At 58.1% G+C, this 17067-nt stretch overlaps 1 protein-coding gene across 1 annotated transcript in view; it reads left to right on the top strand.

Moving 5' to 3' along the window:
* The first annotated feature begins 1685 nt into the window (after positions 1–1685).
* Positions 1686–17067, top strand: part of BCL11B (BCL11 transcription factor B) — an 85884-nt gene continuing 70502 nt past the window's right edge. Inside the window, exons 1-2 of the mRNA XM_075531613.1 lie at positions 1686–1692; positions 3585–3950. Of these exons, the coding sequence (XP_075387728.1) occupies positions 1686–1692; positions 3585–3950 (373 nt within the window). The remainder of the gene's footprint in view (positions 1693–3584; positions 3951–17067) is intronic.

Genomic DNA, 17067 nt, shown 5'->3' with positions numbered 1-17067 from the left:
CCAGCGCCATGGACTCTCACCTGTCCCAGGTCCCCCCATCCCCCAGCCCAGCGCCTTTTCTAGATGGTTCCTGTGGGTGGGATGGGACAAGGTCCCCCCTTTGTGTCTCCCGGCCTGCCTGCCTTCACCCGCGGCCGCGGCGGCTTGTTTTGAAGTTCTCCAGCGGTGGCTGTCGCATCCCTCCGACATTCTTTCTCTCTGGGGCCCAGTAGCGCCGCAGGCTGTGGGGCTGCTTTGGTCCGAGGCTCTGTCCAGCTGGGGAAGCACCCTCGGGGCTTTGCAGGGCTCAGCTGTCCTCGGTGTGCCAGGAGAGGGACAGTGTGGGGACCCAGGGTTTGCCGCTCCTGGGAAGTAAAGGATGCAGCGGCAGGAAGGGGCACCACCAGCCTGAGCAGTGTCGGGAGACGCATTCTTGGGGTTCCGGATCTTCTTCCTCTCCTCCAGGGGGTTTCTCCTCCTCTTCTCCTTCGCTGCAAGGGAAAGGGACTTGGGCTTTTTTTGTGTTTTCTTTGGTTTCTTTTCCTTCCTCAGTTTCAGCCTGAGCTGGGTTTGGGAGGGGAGGTGGGATGCAGAACAGCACCCATGGTGACCCTGAGACTGCACCCAGGAGCCCCACAGGGCCCTGCTGCCCCAGCCTGCTGGTGTGTGCGTGGGGCGCTGCCTCTGTGGACCGAGTGGCTGTGGGTACTTTCAAAGTCAATGAGTGTGGTGCGCGGCTGCATTGCAGGAGGAAGGTGAAAAAAGCAGGGGACTGTCCACAAAAGGGAAGAATACCAGATGTTACCAAAAAAGAAAAAAAATGTGTGTGGGGTGGGGGTGGGGGGAGCTCTGGTACAGAGTCCTTGGCAAAGCAAAAGGGGGAGGAGGCAAGGAAGATGGCTTGGGGACAGGCATGTCATTCCTAAACGTCTGTGCCGTGTTTGAATCAGAAAATGGGTTTGGAATGATATAACTGAAAACCCGGGGGCAGAGATGGGGCGTGGGGGTGGTGGGGTGGGTGGGGAGGTCCGGTGTTCCTGCCGGCTGGCTGTCACTCCCACCCAGGAGATCCAGGGATGGATGGGGTGGGCGGGCAGGACTGAGAAGTTAGCTCATTACAAGTGCAAAAGTGAATACGAAGTCAGTCCTGCGGCCCCACCACCTCCATCCTCAAGCTGATGACGAGACCCAAGCCGGCCCCCCACCTGCAGGCTGCCGCCTCGAGTTGTCACCGGACGCGCTTGCCGGAGGTGCCCCAGGCCCTTCAGAGCGTCCCCGCGATGGGCCGTTCCACACTCCCGGCCGCACACCTTGCTGGGGCACCACGTGAACCCCCAATTTTATTCTGGCCCCCTGTCTCATCTATCCAGCATTATGATTATTTTATTTTATGTTTCAGTTCATTTCCTTTGTGCCTTTTTCCCGCTGAAACCAAACAATATTTTGACACCCTCCTCCCGTTTATTAGAGCCCGTTTTCTCAAAACGGCGCACAATACGTCCTTCTATTTGTAAAGCACTGTTTTCACAGCCTCTCCTTTGGCTCTGAAATTATGTCTCTGTAATTGGTAATTAAAGGTGCGAGCTTTTCAATATACACAGTATTGCTCAATGCTGGATGGCGGAAGGGGAAAGAGGCTCGGAATAATTGCCTTTTACGTCCTGACAGGCCGATCCCAGAAACCCGGTTTTCCCCTCAGAACCGCCATGCAGGGTGAGGGGTAGAAGATGACTTTTTTTTTTTTTTACCGGCATTAAAGCCTTTTCTCATAAAACAAGCAGGTGAAATAATCACGTCACATTGTCCTTGGGACTCCTTCGGAAGTCGACTCCGATTCCCCTTTGGCGGGTACTGACGGCTTAGTGAGGGCCGTGTTGTCTCTTTGTGGGTCTCTGCAGACACAGGTTTGGGATTTCCTGGACGTCGGCCCCTGCCTGTGTGTGGCTTTGGACTCCAGGGCTCCCTCAGCTCTGGGGGGAAGCGGAGCCGCCCCATCTCCTGGGGTCATTCTGCTGGCCTCAGCATACCTCCAGGTCCCCCCGCTGGCCTAGGCGTCTGCCCGCACGGCACATGCCACACGTCACATGCCCTGGATTCCATTTTACACATGAGCTTGCCTGCCAGGGCCACGCCGGAGCCGAGGGTGGAAGATGCCACGGCATATTTTCCTCAAATTATCTGTTTCTAGGCTCCAGCCCGTCAGTAACTACTTTCCCTTGAATGTGGTTCTTGCTCTTCCTTGGCCTCCAGAACCTTCTGGAAAACACCCCACCACGGAAAACCGACCTGCTTCCCGGGGACCAGACCCTTTCCTCCCCCCTCCAGTTCCCCCCTCGACCTCCCCCACCCGGCCCCACCACTCATCCAGGCCGCCACCAGGGTCTCCTCTGGCAAGATTCCAGCCCCTTGTCACTCAGACCCCGAGGGCAATCTGCCCATCGATTCTTTATGACACTTAGGCTGCAGAACCCGCCAGGTGTCCTGGGTGGTGGTGGTGGGGGTGGGGGTGTCCACTTGGGGTGGCATTTATTAGTTTCAACAATATTTGAGCCCTCTTCTTCCTCCTCCCAACCTCCTCCTCTCTCCAAGAACAAAACACAACACAACACAACAAAACAAAACAAAACACAAGAGATACAAGCAAAGGGAAGCAATCCGTCGACTGTTGGAGGAACAGCACCACGTCGTTTGCCCCCTGAAAGCGTGGCGCACGTGGTTATCAAGGAAGGATTGCTGTCAGAGTCTGAAAGATTTTCTTTTCTTCTGGTTTTTTTTTGGGGGGGTTGTTTGTTTTCTGGCATGAAAATAACACCAGCAGACAAAACAAGACAGTGGGCAGCTCATGCGTGTGGGGAGATCAACAAAGCAAGGCCTGGCTGTCCCTGGACTTGTGCGTCTGGCAGGCCAGCGTCCCTCCCTACGTAGTCACTTTCTGTCCCTCTCCATGTCTGTGAGTGGACGCACTCTCACTTGTTGCTCTCTGAACACGCGGGCCTCTTCCTCCTATCCGAGGGCCACCGATGCCCATGCCCACCTGGGTGGGGTTCTGCGTCTGGGTTTGGGCACCGTCTGGGCTCAGGTAGGGGATGCAAGGAGGGGGGCATGAATAGGCAGCCCATGAATGAAAGGTGGGGGGAGAGCTGTGGAGGCCCCCCCTAACAGAGAGGGGCTCAGCTCCTGCTGGCAGTGCCTGTGGTGTATGTGTGTGTGTGTGTGGGGGGGGGGTGGAATCTAAAGCCTACTGTAGTGTGATGCTGTTGTTCATTAGTCTGGGGCATGATCAGGGGGTGGGGGCATCGTCAGGTGCTCTTTCTAGTGTCCCGGACGGTCCGATCTGGCTCTTTGGAAAACCAGGGTGTGCTGTGTGTTTGTCTGCAGACCAACCATGAGACCTTCTGTCGGTCAGTGAGCTCCTGGAACGGTTTCCGGAAGTGTGCACAGCCCCGGAGCCTCTGTCTGCCCATCTGTCCGTGGAGATGGAACGCGGGGCTGTAGGAGGGCGGGGTGTGGGGGCGGGGTGAGCTGGGGTCCGGCTTTGGAGGCCAGGTGTTCTGATTGCCTAAGCCCACTCTGTCTTCTCTGCCCCTCCCTCTTTCTGTCTCCAGCAGAAGCTGACCATGTGGGGACCACCATCCTCGAGGAAGACGAGGGTCTGGAGATAGAGGAGCCGCCTGGCCTGGGGCTGATTGTGGGGGGCCCCGACCCCGACCTGCTCACGTGTGGACAGTGTCAGATGAACTTCCCCCTGGGGGACATCCTGGTTTTTATTGAGCACAAGAGGAAGCAGTGCGCGGGCCTGGGTGTCTGCTATGGCAAGGGCCTGGACAAGGGCAGTCCGCCGCCCGCCGCGCGCTCCGAGCTCAGGAAAGTGTCCGAGCCGGTGGAGATCGGGATCCAGGTCACGCCCGATGAAGACGACCACCTGCTCTCGCCCACCAAGGGCATCTGCCCCAAACAGGAGAACATTGCAGGTACGCACTGTCGCCACTGCTCATACCACTCTCCCCGCTTGTCCCCTGATTGGGGCTGGTGCTGGCCGGGACTTGTGGGCCACAGGCTGGGGCTGACCCTTTCAGGTGGGAGTACCCCAGATGGGAGGGGATGGGCCCGGGGACTCAGGGCTGCTCGGCCAGCAAGGTGGCTCTGCTTTTGGTGAGGGGCCTCTGGCATTGGGCCCCATCCCCGGGGGATGGCCAGGCACATAAGCTAGACCTGTGGAAGTTGGCTGGGGGCTCTGGCTCGGCTGCTGGTGGCCGCCGTGTCCCTGGCCTTGGAGTAAGGCTGTCTTGGGTTCAGATCGGTGTTTCTGACACCTGGGTCTCCCCCTCCATGAAACCGAAGGGAACAGACTCCCACCCAGGTGGGGATGCTGGGAGAGTGTGCTGAGCCCTGGAGGCCTCAGTCTCCCAGCTGTCAGTACAGGGCCAGGCCCCGGACCTCAGGCCCCTTCTGATGTTGTCTGAACCCGATGCGCTGGGGCGCTGCCTGCTTGGGGAGGCTGGACTTGTCCTCTCCATAGGCCTGCTTGTCTGACCACCCAGACAGCTGGTGCCCACCTCCTGCAGAATAAGGCTAGTGGTTCCTCTGCCCTGAGCATGGCCTTGTCTCCTTGAGGGGGGGGGGTGTCACTCACGCTCCCGTCCCAGGGCTCATGCCTCCGCCCAGGGGCAGCTTTGGCTTCTGGTTTACAGGGCAGCTTTGGAGGGCTTTGAGTCCTGCTGATGGACTGCTTCTTGGGCCTGAGCCTCAGTTTCTCTTTGTGTCAGCCGGTGTGGGGGAGGGTATGTGTGAGATTGGGAGCAGATGCAGTGAGCAGGACTTGGAGAAAGTGGCTCTTGTCTCTGGGGTCCCCTCTGGTGGCCAGCTGGGAGGCTGGGAGCCTGAGCTCCCTTGTGTTTGGTTCTGGGGGCTGGTGAAGGCGTTGGAGGGGGCAGAGGCCTGGGGTGTGGTGGGGCTTAGGAACTGCATCACCAGGTGGTGGCCAGCGGGGATGGGGTGGTGGTGGTCCCTGTCCGCCCCCACTCCCACTCCTCCGGCTCCATCCTGCCCGCCTCACTTTGCCCACGTGTACAATGGGGAGGGTGGGTGGCTTGCGGAGTCCCTTCAGGGCCAGCCTGATGGGAGACGCAGGAAGCCAGAGCAGCTGGTAGGTCTGGCCAGGTGGATCCCAGAGAGTGAGGTTGGTCATTGGCCTTCAAGGGTGCAGAGGCCAGGCAGACAAGACCTTGGTCTCTCTGCAGACCCTGGTCACGAGGACCCGCACTGGCTGGTGAGGCAGGTGCTGGGCCCTCTGGTCTGTGAGCAGCCTTCCCCTTTCCTCCCAACCTCTTGTCGGATACCCCAGGGAGAGGGGTCTCCAGTGGACAGCTTTTCTGATGCAGGGGTGGAAGGGCCCACAGCGTAGGAGAGTCGGTCCAAAGGATGTCCGAGTGGGCCCAGGAAGGGCCCACTACTCTGCCAGGCACATCCCAATGCCCAGCTCCGGGAAAGGCAAGTTTCTTTCTGAGGGCCACAAAGTCTAACCTTGCACAGGGCCAGGTTCCTCTCTGCGGCCCCCAGGTCTCCCTAATTTTCGGGGTGCCCATACCTCGGCGGGATTGCTGTGTGATGTGTGCCAAGCAGAGACAGAGAGGTGCATTCAGGTGTGTGGATTGACCGACTCCAGGCGGATCTGGAAGAGCAGCCCTCTGCGTCTAGAGAGATGTTTGTTCACAGCATCTAGAATGTTGCTTTGATTCAAGGCCCCGCTGCAGTGGCCAGTGTGTTGTGACAGCCAGTCCTCCAGTTTCAGCAGCCCCGTCCCCAGCTCCCGTTCTCCCTCCCTCCCTACTTGGGCCCAACTTCGTGCATTTTATTCCAATCCTTTTTTATTTAATAAAAAGGGAAAGATGAGAGAAGGGGAACTTCAGTGGCTCAAATGCAGGAAGTACTTTCGTAGGGCGGGAGCATTAATTATTTTAGTGTAATTGAATTCTGAGGACTGCAGCCCCGGCGTTGTGTTGTAGCTGAGCCTTGCTTATTACTTCTCTGTTTAGATGAACAGTAAAGGAAACACAGATAACTTGCCCGTTATTTATTGTTAAATAAATGTGTCAATTCATGTGTAAAGCAAGCTGCTCGAAGATAATTGAGTCTTTATATTTGAAGGAGGGGGTTAGGGATGGCAGCCGGCCTCCGATGTCTCTGCCGGAAGTCCAGGCGCCGGCGGCTGCTGCCTGTGGCCCTGGCACACTGGCCTCGAGGTCCCGATTCCTGGCTTTGCCTCCCAGGGATGCTCCAGTCTGTTCCCAGGACAGTGGTTGGTCAGTTGGGGTCCATGGGTCCTTGGGGCCCTCGGCTGAGTGGAATGGAGCTTCCGGTGGTGGTGGTGGTGAGGGTCTTCGTCTTTCCCACTGTCCCCCAACCTGGCTGCTTGTAGGAGTCCGGAGGGGATGGGTTTCTCCAGACTTGGACCCGCTGGGATTGTGTGTGCATCTGGGGCTTTCTTCCACCGCTGGGCAGCCCCAGGGGGGAAACTGCTGGAACTCTCCAGGTGCCATCTCAGGGTGATCCTGCACGGTCATTCTAGGGTGGGGTGTAACAGGAGTGGGGAGGGAAGTTGGTCTTTAGGAGAGGGAGCATTCATGTGTGGTGCGTGCATGCATGCATGTGTGTGTGTGTGGTGCGTGCATGTGTACCTGCTTGCTTTCGTTCATCCGTCCATCAAGCCATCTGTCCATCCATCCTTCCATCCACCCTAAACCTCAGAAGCTGCTTTTCCCTTGCCTCCAGGTGTGCCCCCCCCCCACCTTGAAGGAGGAGACAGGGTCTTCAGGTTAGGAAGGGTGCTTCAGGAGAATGGGGGGCGGGAGCGCGCACCTGAGGGCCCCATCTGCAGTAGACGTGCTGAGGCCTTGGCCTGCTCAGGGAAGGCCCTTTGGATCCAAGGTTTTGGCAGTGGCCTGTATCGTCCCACCCGGTGTCCTTACCGGGGACTTGTTCCTGCGTCGACCACCTTGGGGTAGGCAGGGAAGCCACCCTCCCCCGCCGAGGGAGGCCAGGGACCCAGGACTTGTGAAGAGAATGCTCTACTCAAATTATGTGGGTTGGGAGTCCTGAGGAGGGTGAGGAAGTGGGGGTCAGGTGGGGATAGGGGTGGAGGGCCTGCATGGACAGAATGCAGCTGGAGCCGGGGCCCTGACTGGCACTCTGGTTGTTCATCTGTGAATGTCAAGTGCCCAGAGGCAATCACAGGGTTTGAACACAGTGCTTGACTTAGGGTCTGAGGCCGGCAGGACAAGCTACTTCTCCTCTCCTACTGCCCTTGCTTTCCTGGGTGTGGCATGATAGGCCAGGTGCTGCGCTGCTGGCTTCAGGGGCAATGGTTGGAACCCATCAGCCACTCCTGGGGAAAGAGGTGAGATTCCGCTCAGTGGAGAGGTACAACCCTCAAGCCGGTGGCTGTGAGTTGACAAAGGCTCGATGGCTGCGGGTGTAGAAGTCAAACCAGACCGAACCCATCCCTGTGGACTCTGCCGTAACTCCCAATAACCCTACAGGAGCGGGCAGAACTGCCCCCATGGGGTTTCCGCAGCTGTGCATCTTTGCCACATCGTTTTCCTGTGTGGGAAGCGATTGGTGGGTTTCAGGCCCCTGGCACAATGCTTAACCCACAGTGCCACCAGGAAGCTTCAGCTGCATGGATCTGCTCAAACGTGGGCACCACTTCAGCTGGCGCAAAACTTCCATGAGGGTCTGGGGATTCTGGCATCTCAAACAATATTGGGGTGTTAATACACATCCTTCCCCATCTTCCAGGGGCATACGGTAACACCTGCCCAAAGCCCTTCAGTGTGTGGGAGCGTGGCCAGAGTGGGAGGAGTCTGGCTTGTGCAGGTGGGGTGGGCTTGGGCGGAGCAGCTGCTTGTTCCTCCAAGCCCACCGTTCACTGAAATGTCTCGTCAAACAGATGCCTGAGAGTGGAAGTTTCTAGAAACCTTAGCTCAGCAGCTGGCATGTTCATGGTCATGTCCGGGACCGTTGGTCTCTCTTAGCAATTCCCTCCACAGCCCCCCTGACCGTGCCCCCCAGTAGCTGTGGAAAGAAAGCCTGGCAATCAGGGGTGATTCCTGGTTTCCTGTGTGTCTCCTCCCAGAGCGGACGAGCCCCCATCCTACTGCCTGCCACTCCCTCTGTGACCTCCTCACCCGAATATTCCATCTGCACCTGCAGCCCTGAATGTCAGGCACGGCTGGGGGACCAGGGTCCTTGAAGCAGGCAGATGGGGTGGGGAGAAGCCACATGGGGGTCCTCCTGATCCCACCACGAAGCAAAAGGTGTAGGAGGAAAGATAGTGTCTGACCAGTGGAGGATTTAGACACCGCCCTGAGGATGCTCATTTTGGACTTTCACAAAATAAGTAGAATAAATGAGAGGAAATGACTTGGCTGTGCTGGAAGCTGGAGATAAAACCCCACTCGCAGGTGGACTTAAATAAAGCCTGCCTCCAACATATTTGGAGTTGTTATTTTCCCTCCGCATTAAGATTCGTTAAATCCACGTGTGTTGTGGCACGGATGCTCTGTTCTGTTATTAAGTCGTGGCAGTTCATTAGTAGTGCTGTTGGGCAAGCAGGATGGTGCTTTCCGCTGAAGGGTGTGGCCGAAGCTCAGGCAGAGGGCGGCTCCGCAGGGCTGGCGCAGGTGGGGAGAGGACCCTGTGGCCGCCATGCTGGGCTGCTCCCTCCTTCTGGGTTCATTCCTCAACCTTGAAGCAAATGTTTCTGTCTCACTTTGAGGGGACACCAGCAGTTATACCTTGCACATCATTGTCTAAAACCCACCCTGGGACAAGGACCTGGCTTCTGCTGCCTCTGAGACCTGAGGGAGTCTGCCCGCTGGGTGACACATGTGGTCAGTAGGTGTGGAGTTGGCTCCTTGGCACTTGGGAGCCCGAGGATGGCACTCATGGTTAGTGTGCTGGCTGTTCCCTGAGAGACTGAAGGACCGTGTCCACCCCGTGGTGCCCTGCAGGAAAGGCCTGACTATTACAGAGAACGCACATGGGGTCACCATGCACCATGCATCGGCATTGGTGCCAAGCTGGCCACTGGGTCAATCTGGCTTCCTGATCCAGCTGTGAGGGTGACTGAGTACAGATGTCCACAGACTAGCAGAGCCGTGGTAAGGCAGGCACAAACCCTAGGTCCCAAGAGGGTGTATGTGGAACCCGTCTTGATGACAGCCAATTTAGCTGGGCATCTCCAGCTTGGAACCCCCCTGTGTGCAGAGCCTTTGTGCACTGCCCCCTGCCCCCTGGCAGAGGTCTAGAGGGACTGTGGCTGCATTCCAGCCCCCACTCCCACCGCCCAATGCTAGGCAAGGCAGGCAGGCATGGGTCCCCTGGATGGTGCAAACACTCCACTGCTAGCTGAGAGGTTCGTGGTTCAAGTCCACCCCAAGGACAGGCCTGATGGTGTGTTTTGGAAAGGTCATAGTCCTGGAACCACCCCCACGGCCCCTGGAAGTCCTCCTCCTCACACACGGGGTCTCTGGGAGGTGGGCCGAGCTCCAAGGAGACCCGTCACAGTGCCTGGCCTGCTGGCTGTGGGGATTGGCCAGGGACAGCCACCGTGGGCCCTGGCCCCCGCCCTCCCTTCTCTCATGTAGGGGGTTCTTGGCAGTGCGGCATGGACACCTCACCCAAAGCCAATGCTGCCGTGTCCATCTCGACTCCCAGCCACCCTATAGGACAGAGAGGAACTGCCCCCTGGGGAGTTCAGGGCTGTGGGCTTTATGGGAGCAGACGGCCATTTCTGTCCCACACCGAGCAACTGCTGTGGGCGGGTTCGAACCCCCGATCTTTTGGTAGCAGCACAAGATCTAAATCAGTGTACCACTAGGGCTCCCTTGGTTCAGACCAGCCTTTCCTTAGCTTGGGCCAGGGTAGGTTTCTTTTGCCACTCCAGACTGCCCAGCCATGGGACTTGAAGCAAGCCTCTTTGACCTTTGAAGTGGGGGTCCTTCCTGCCCTGCTGGCCCCCAAGGAACTGACCCAACTGCAGGTGCATTGAAACTTGAGACTCAACCCAGCAGGAGTGACCAGGCGTCGGCAGCCACGGAGGAGAGAGCTGAGCCTTGAGTCCCAGTTGAAAATTTTATTGAATCAAAGATTAACATATAAACAGAAACACACAAGTTACTGGTCAGCCAGAGGGCCTTTTTTTTTTCTTTTAAAGATCTAGGGTTTCTTTCCGTGATTGTACTGTATCAGCGAGAGGGAGGCCACAAGGCCCCCAAGGTGCAGCTCAATTATTAGTTATTAAGGTTTTTATTTGACAATAGATAGTTAACAGTTGACTTAAGGTTTTTTCTTTTCTTTTATGAGGCATTTGACAGTTTTGTTGTTGCTGCTAATTCCCATGCTGGGGCAACTCACAACTTCCGGCTCCCGGAGTCAGCTCTGAGTGGTTCCGTTGGCTTAGCTCTGGCAGGTTGCCTGTCATGCCTGCGTCCTGGGGTTCATCAGCGGGCACAGGGGGACCAGTGATTTTTCTTATTTGGGATTTGTGATTAAGCACGTGCTCCTGAGCGCCTGGTGTGGGCCAGTTGCAGCACTGGCAGTGGCGGTACAGGTGGATAGTGTCCGGCAGCCTCAGGCGGTCGTCCGTGACCCAGTGGAAGCACAGAGATGGCCAACTACTAGCAGAAGGTCACACAGCAGCAGGGGGAGGCCCCCTGGGTGTAAGCCCCAGCAGTCCCTGCGCTTGGAGTGCTACTTTCACTTTACAGATCAGGAAGCTGAGGTCAGCTGCAGCTCCCATACTTGTCCCCAGTAATGTCCAGGCCAGGGCCTTCACAGGGTGTTGGGCTGGGTCATCAGCCCCGGGTCGGGGCGTGGCTCCTGACTGCCTGGTGGCGCTGTGGACTAGGGCTTGGGCTGTTAACCGTGAGAAAGATGAGACTACTGGCTTCTGTAGCGATGGGTGTCTAGATGACTTTACCGTAGTGGGGGGGGGGGGTAGGAGTTGCCATGAACTGGAGGCAGTGAGCTTTTGGTTTGGAGCCCAGGCCCCTTCTTGCTCCTGGGCTGGGAAAGGCTCCCTTCTCAGGGTGGGTCTGGGGGACTTGGGGTATAGGTACACAGGACAGAGGAGCCAGGGTAGCTGTGCTTGTGTGCAGGCAGGCCCTGAAGCTGGCTGGCCCTGTGACCTCACCCTGGGAGATAGAGATAGGTAGGTTTACCCCCCCTCCCTTCCCAGGGCACTAAAGCTGAGAGGGGCCCCTGCCCAGGGCTGACATGCTGTGTGGACTTGGGCAGAGGAACCCCCTTCTCTGAGCCTGAGCTGCAACTTGAGCAGGAAGCTCATGAATGGTTTCCAACAGCTGCAAGATTGGGGGGTGGGGAAGGCCCTTGCATGATCTGCGGAGGGCTGGGGGCCCACAGCCTGCTCAGGGGCTGCTTTCCCACTGGGCAGCCCTGACATGCTCAATTCTTTCCACAAGGCATTTAGGAAGAGCCTGGTATGCAGTGGATAAAGTGCTCAGCTGCTAACCAAAAGGTCTGCCACTCCTTGGGGGTACCCTATGGCTTCTCCTTCCATGGGGATCACAGGCCTGGGAGCCCCGGGGGGCATTTCTCCCCTGTCCTACAGGGTTGCTGCATCAGTGGCCTCGATAGTGGGCTTGGGGCTCTAGCTTCCTGTCAGTCTGCCCTCCCTGGGAGAGTTTGGCTGACCTCTGGTGAAGTCATCGCTGCGTAAGCTCGGGGTCCCTGGTGTCCAGGCCCTCCTCAGAACCATGTGCCTAAGGATGCAGTTATGATTTGGCTAGAGAGCCCTGCCCTCCCACAGTCGATGGCCCCACCCCTCTCCCCGGCACTGGTCCTTACCCATTGAGCCCAAGGAGAATGAGCTTCCAGGAGGCTGTGAGGAAGGGCTGGGGGGCCCCGTGGGGAGTCTTCTGCACAAGGCCTGATGGGATCTTATTCTGTGGAAAGCCCAAGCTGGTTTCTTAGGACCCTGGCTGTCTGCTGCTCCCTGGTTTTGATGGGGGAGGGCGCCAGGAGGAGGAGCCTGGTTAACTGTAGAGCAGCAGGAGAGGAGGCCCAGGGAATGCAGAAGGGAACCCCCTGATGAGTGACTGCTGTCCTGACAGTGTGATCACGGACCATAGTCTTCTTGGTTGGGGTTGTGTGTGTGTGTGTGTGTGTGTGTGTGTACAATCAGAAGCCCCCTCTTCTGGTGTGGAGGAGACAGATATTGAAGGGGCTTGGGAGATATTGAAACTAAACCAACCCCCCTGGCACTGTGGTGGCTCTGTAGGACTGGGAGAACTGCCCTTTGGGTTGCTGAGACAGCACTTCTGTATGGGAGTAGAAAGCCATGTCTTAGGAAGATATGCCAGGGGGTAGATATTCTGATCCCTGGTAGCGCAGATGTTAAGAGTTGGCCTACTAGCCTCAAGGTCTGCAGCTCGAAACCACCAGCTGCTCCGTGGGAGAAAGACAAGGCTTCCTACTCTCATAAAGGATTCCAGTCTCGGAAAGGGATAAGGGGCAGTCCGACCCTGCCCAACAGGGTGGCTATGAGTCGCCATCGACTCGATGGCAATGGGTTTGTTTGAGGAGATAGTGAAGGAGGTAGGGAGATACAGAAAGAGAACGGTATCCAAGGAAGTAGACAGCGAAGGTGGTAGGCAGACTCTGAGGGAGGTTAGGGGCCCCCATGCTTCTCAATGCCACGGCAGTGGGTGACCTTGCCTGGGGAGCCCTAGGCTTGGGGAGGCCTCTAAGGCCTTCCAGGTACAGGTGTGGAGGTTAAGAGTCTTAGCTGCAGACAAAGAACCAGCCTGAGAGGTGCAGGGGCCAGCCATGGGGTCACTGTCCAACCAAGAAGACCCTAGGCCTAGATCACAGCCCAGTACATCGAGTCAATGGCGACTCATAGCCACCCTGTAGGGCAGGGTTGGACTGCCCCTTATACCTTTCCGAGACTGGAACCCTTTATGAGAGTAGGAAGCCCTGTCTTCCTCCCACTGAGCTGCTCCCACGTGGAATGAGTGAAGACCAGTATGTGAAGTCATCTCTCCCACCAGGCCACAAAACACACAAGGACCCTCCTGCCTTCCAGTCCCCAGTCTGCAGGGAAGGTGCAGGCTTTGATACAGGTCGTTCTGGGGGGCAGGACAGAGAATGTAGGTCCCCAACCAGCCCCACCCCCTCCAGGATCGGCTGTCCTGGGATCCGTGAGCACTCGGGAACACTGTGGTTCAGATTTGCCCTGCTTCTTAAGGGAAAACAGGACAAATCTTTGATGTGCCGCGGGGTTGGGAGGCTGGCAAGCTTCATCCAGCTCCTGGGTCCGCGGGCCGGCGGTCCCGCTCGCTGCCCCGCCCACCGACGCTCCATAGCCGGCCAATTCGGATTCTAGACCATAGGGCCGGTCCTATCTCAGCGGCTGACATCCTTGGCTTGTAAAACTTTCCGCTGTCAGGGAGGCGACTTCGACTCGCCCGGAAAAGCTGTAGGTCACGCTCATTTTCCCGAGCTGGCCTTGACACTGGCGACGAGGAGGAAGGCCGGGAGAAGTCGTTCGTCAAGACGCCCGGCCTGAGCCCCGTCCCTGGAAGCCTACATGCAAGCCCAACCCCGGGCTGTGGGGCGCGCCGCGCTGACCCTCGCAGGGGGCCCTTTATTCTAGGCTGGAAGTTGTGCTGCCGCACCTCGAGGCCCGCGTCGCCTGAGATTTTCTTTGGTGGGGGGCAACTTCTCTCCCCGCCCCCTGGGAACTGGGCGCCACCTGCCTCCCCTTAATGGAGTTTGCCTTTTGCCCTACAGTGGCCACCGGCTAGAAGATGCGGCTGCCCTTCCCCCTCTCCAATAGCGCCCCCCCCTGCTCCCCGCCCTCCATACACACAGCATCACCCCTGGAGGCCCTGGTCCAGCCTCCTCCCCTCACCCACCCCAGACAGACAGGCCCTCTCTGCTCCTGGTGGGGAGGAGTGGGGTCCGGAGCTCTGCAGGCCACGGCTGCGGGGGGAGGGGCGGTCCGGGCCTCCCAGGCCCCTTCCCTTGGGGCTCCAAGCTCGGGGTCTTTAGCTCCCCAGGCCGCAGCCAAGCGTGGCGCACGTGGCCGGGTCTTGGGCGGGTGGCCGCATCTCAGGAGGGCCCTTGCAGTCACCACCGCGCTGCCTCCTGGTGCCTTAGAGACAGTGAGCGGGCGGGGGTCTTCGCGGCGCTGCCCCCAAGCCCGGCCCCCAGCCTGTGCTCTGGGCGCTTGGCCGGCCACCCCCCTCCGCTCCCCCTGCTCCTCGACCTGGCCCACCGCGCACGGGGATTGGGTCCCTGGCGGGGGCCAGGGGGCGCCGCAGCCATGCATAATTCGGGCCTTAATGGGCCAGCTGTCCGGGCGAGCGAGGGGGCGGCGGGACGCGCAGCTGACCTGCCCGCTTCCCTTTCTTCCTGCCGGGGCAGCGCCCCTCCCCCTGGGCCCGGGTCCGAGGGAGGCGGGCAGGCGTGCCGAGGGCGGGGCTGCCTTAGTGCACCCGGGCCACTCTGGCTTCCAGGCGGGGGGCGTGCGGGTCTCCTCGGAGCCCGGCAGCCTGGTTCCAGAGCCCTGCGCCCTCGCCCCCCGGCAGCCCCTCAGTGGCCCCCCCGCCCCGCCCCACAGCCGCCCGGCGAGCTCTCCCCTGGCCTGAGGCCAGCCCCCTCCCTGGCAGCCGCCTGAGATGGATGGAGGCGGAGACCCAAGGTCAAGGGCGGGGAGCCCGCCGGCCCGGGGCCCCTTTGTGCACGCTGGGGCCACCCCTCCCCCGCCCGCTGCCGGCCGCTCGGGTGACCCAGCCTGGCGCGAGAAGTTGCATTTCAGGACCCCTGGAAACGCCTGTCAGGAGCCCCCTCCTCGAAACCACCCGAAGGCACCAGGGTAGACCTCACCCCGAGCCCGCGCCCGCGCCTGCGCGTCTAGTTTTCTTTCCGAGGATTTGTCTTGAGCCTCGGGGACCCCTCAACCTCCGCCATGGCTCCCTCCGCAGGCCAAGGCTGGTCCCTGGTGCAGGTGAGGCCTCGTGCGCTCCTGTCCATGGCCAGGTAGCCTTGTCCGGAAGCGGCTCTCATTGCCGCGGGTTGGATTTTTTTCTCCTTTCATTTTCCAGGGTAGGAGAAGGGGGCTTGTCTTTTCACTGAGTGACCCTGAGGCCGGAATTTTAACGCACTTACTGACGAACGTGTCTGCCCAATTATGTGGGCAGGAGCCCTCCACAGGAGCTACAAAATTCCCTTCTGGACTTAACTGGGAATTAGCGCCACTCCTCGCTCTGGCCCCTGCTTCCCTTACAATAAGCCCCTCGTCCCCGCCCCCCCCCCCAAGAGAATTTGTATGCAAATAGTCACCTTGCTCCAGAGTCTCCCTTTATTTTTGCTCCTTAAAAAATTGGCCTCTACTGATTGAAAGCGATTCCAGCAGGCCCTTCAAGACCCAGTGGCTCAGTGCATCTCCCACAACGCTCTTAATTTCTTGTTCAAACATTTTCCCAAAGCTGTTACTCGGGAAATAAAAATGTGTGCTGTGTGCCTATAGAAGATTAAAAGTTTACCATCCCAGTGCCAGCTTCCCAGCCCCGCGATGGCACCACGACTCAATTTTCTGTTATTCACTGGTAGATCTGGACCTAAGAGGTTGGTTCTAGCAAGAATCAAGGTCGTGGTTTTGTTTTTGTTTGGTGTGTGTTTGTTTTGTTCTTTAGTGGGTAGGTCCATCTTTATGATTTGGGTCAGAAATAGGATCCTGCACCTTCTGGGTGAATCAGGCCAAGGTCTTTTGTAAACCGTGCTTCAGGAGCATTTTGCGACGCTGTGGATCTTAAAGTCAAAGCTGGGGATTCCACTGAGCTGAACTTTGGAACAGAGAGAGGACCTTGAGGATGGTGGAATCTGAAGGTATTTGTCAATTTCATTGTTTGAAAAGATCTAGGCATAAAAGGGGAACTGTTTCCACACACTTGGAAACTCCAGGAGGCTCCCAGCCCTGGACAGAAAATATTCCTAACTGCCCGAGCTTGCTGGGGCATTTCTCCGCTGCTGGTTTCTTACAGCCTAACAAGATGGAATCTGCCTTTGAGTATCTGTAAATACGGGGAAAGATCACAGCCCGGACTCATAATGGCCCGAGAAGAAAAGGCAGATTCCAATGTTTGATTAATATTTATGTTACCGGATTTCTGTACAGAGTGAAAGGGTAAACACTCATTGTGCCTGCATGTGCGGGTTAGAGGTCCCCCCATCCCCCCGCTGCCCTGGCGCCCCCCCCCCACCTCCCCACCCCACAGGCAGACTTTGGTGTGATAGACTTCAGGGAGGACCAGCTCATCTTTGCCCACTTCTCTATGTGGACAGTATCACACAGAAACGAGGGATTTCATCTGAATTGAGGTTCAGGCTTGGGGCAGTGTCAGTGGGGTCTTGCCCAGAGCCCTTCAAGAGAAGGGTCCCTCAGCTCATTGCAGGGGGCACACCCCTTTCTTGAGCTTGGGGGTGTGTGATTTTAAGCTCCAAGTTGCACCTATGGGGCACTGGTGGTCTTCCTTGAAGTCCCCTTCACTGTGGGGACTTGGAGGAAGGGGGGCGTGGGGGGCTGTGGCAGGGGGGTTTCCACAGTCGTGCTCTCCCACTGCAGCACCCGCCAGAGTCCTGGTTCCCCCATGGGTAAATATTTGTAGTTGCTGGAGCAATCGGGTGGTGCAGACGGAGCGAACGTCTCAGGAGGGGAAGACTGGCCAGGAGCGAGCCTCGCCAAGATGTTTGCTTCCTGAGCAGCCCAAGGGCGGGCCGCTTGGGCATGTCCTTTCTTCACCTCTACACTGTTCATGGGAGGACTCTCCTGTCACTGTCCAGGTGTGAAGAAAACCATCGGGAGGACTGATTATCTCAAAGATGTGGTTCTTGGTGTGTGTGTGTGTGTGTGTGTGTGTGTGCGCGCACGCGTGTGTCGCTTGTGGAGCAGGTAGCATCGGGAGGGCTTGTGGTCCTAATAGGCGTGACGAATGACTCCACCTTTCCATTGATGGTGGTCCTTGTCCTTCCCCCGCTGTCCAGTGATGGAGTTATGGCCAC

Source organism: Tenrec ecaudatus, chromosome 14 (assembly GCF_050624435.1).
Source record: "Tenrec ecaudatus isolate mTenEca1 chromosome 14, mTenEca1.hap1, whole genome shotgun sequence".
Classification (NCBI taxonomy): domain Eukaryota; kingdom Metazoa; phylum Chordata; class Mammalia; order Afrosoricida; family Tenrecidae; genus Tenrec; species Tenrec ecaudatus.
This window is presented reverse-complemented; position numbering and strand designations above follow the sequence as displayed.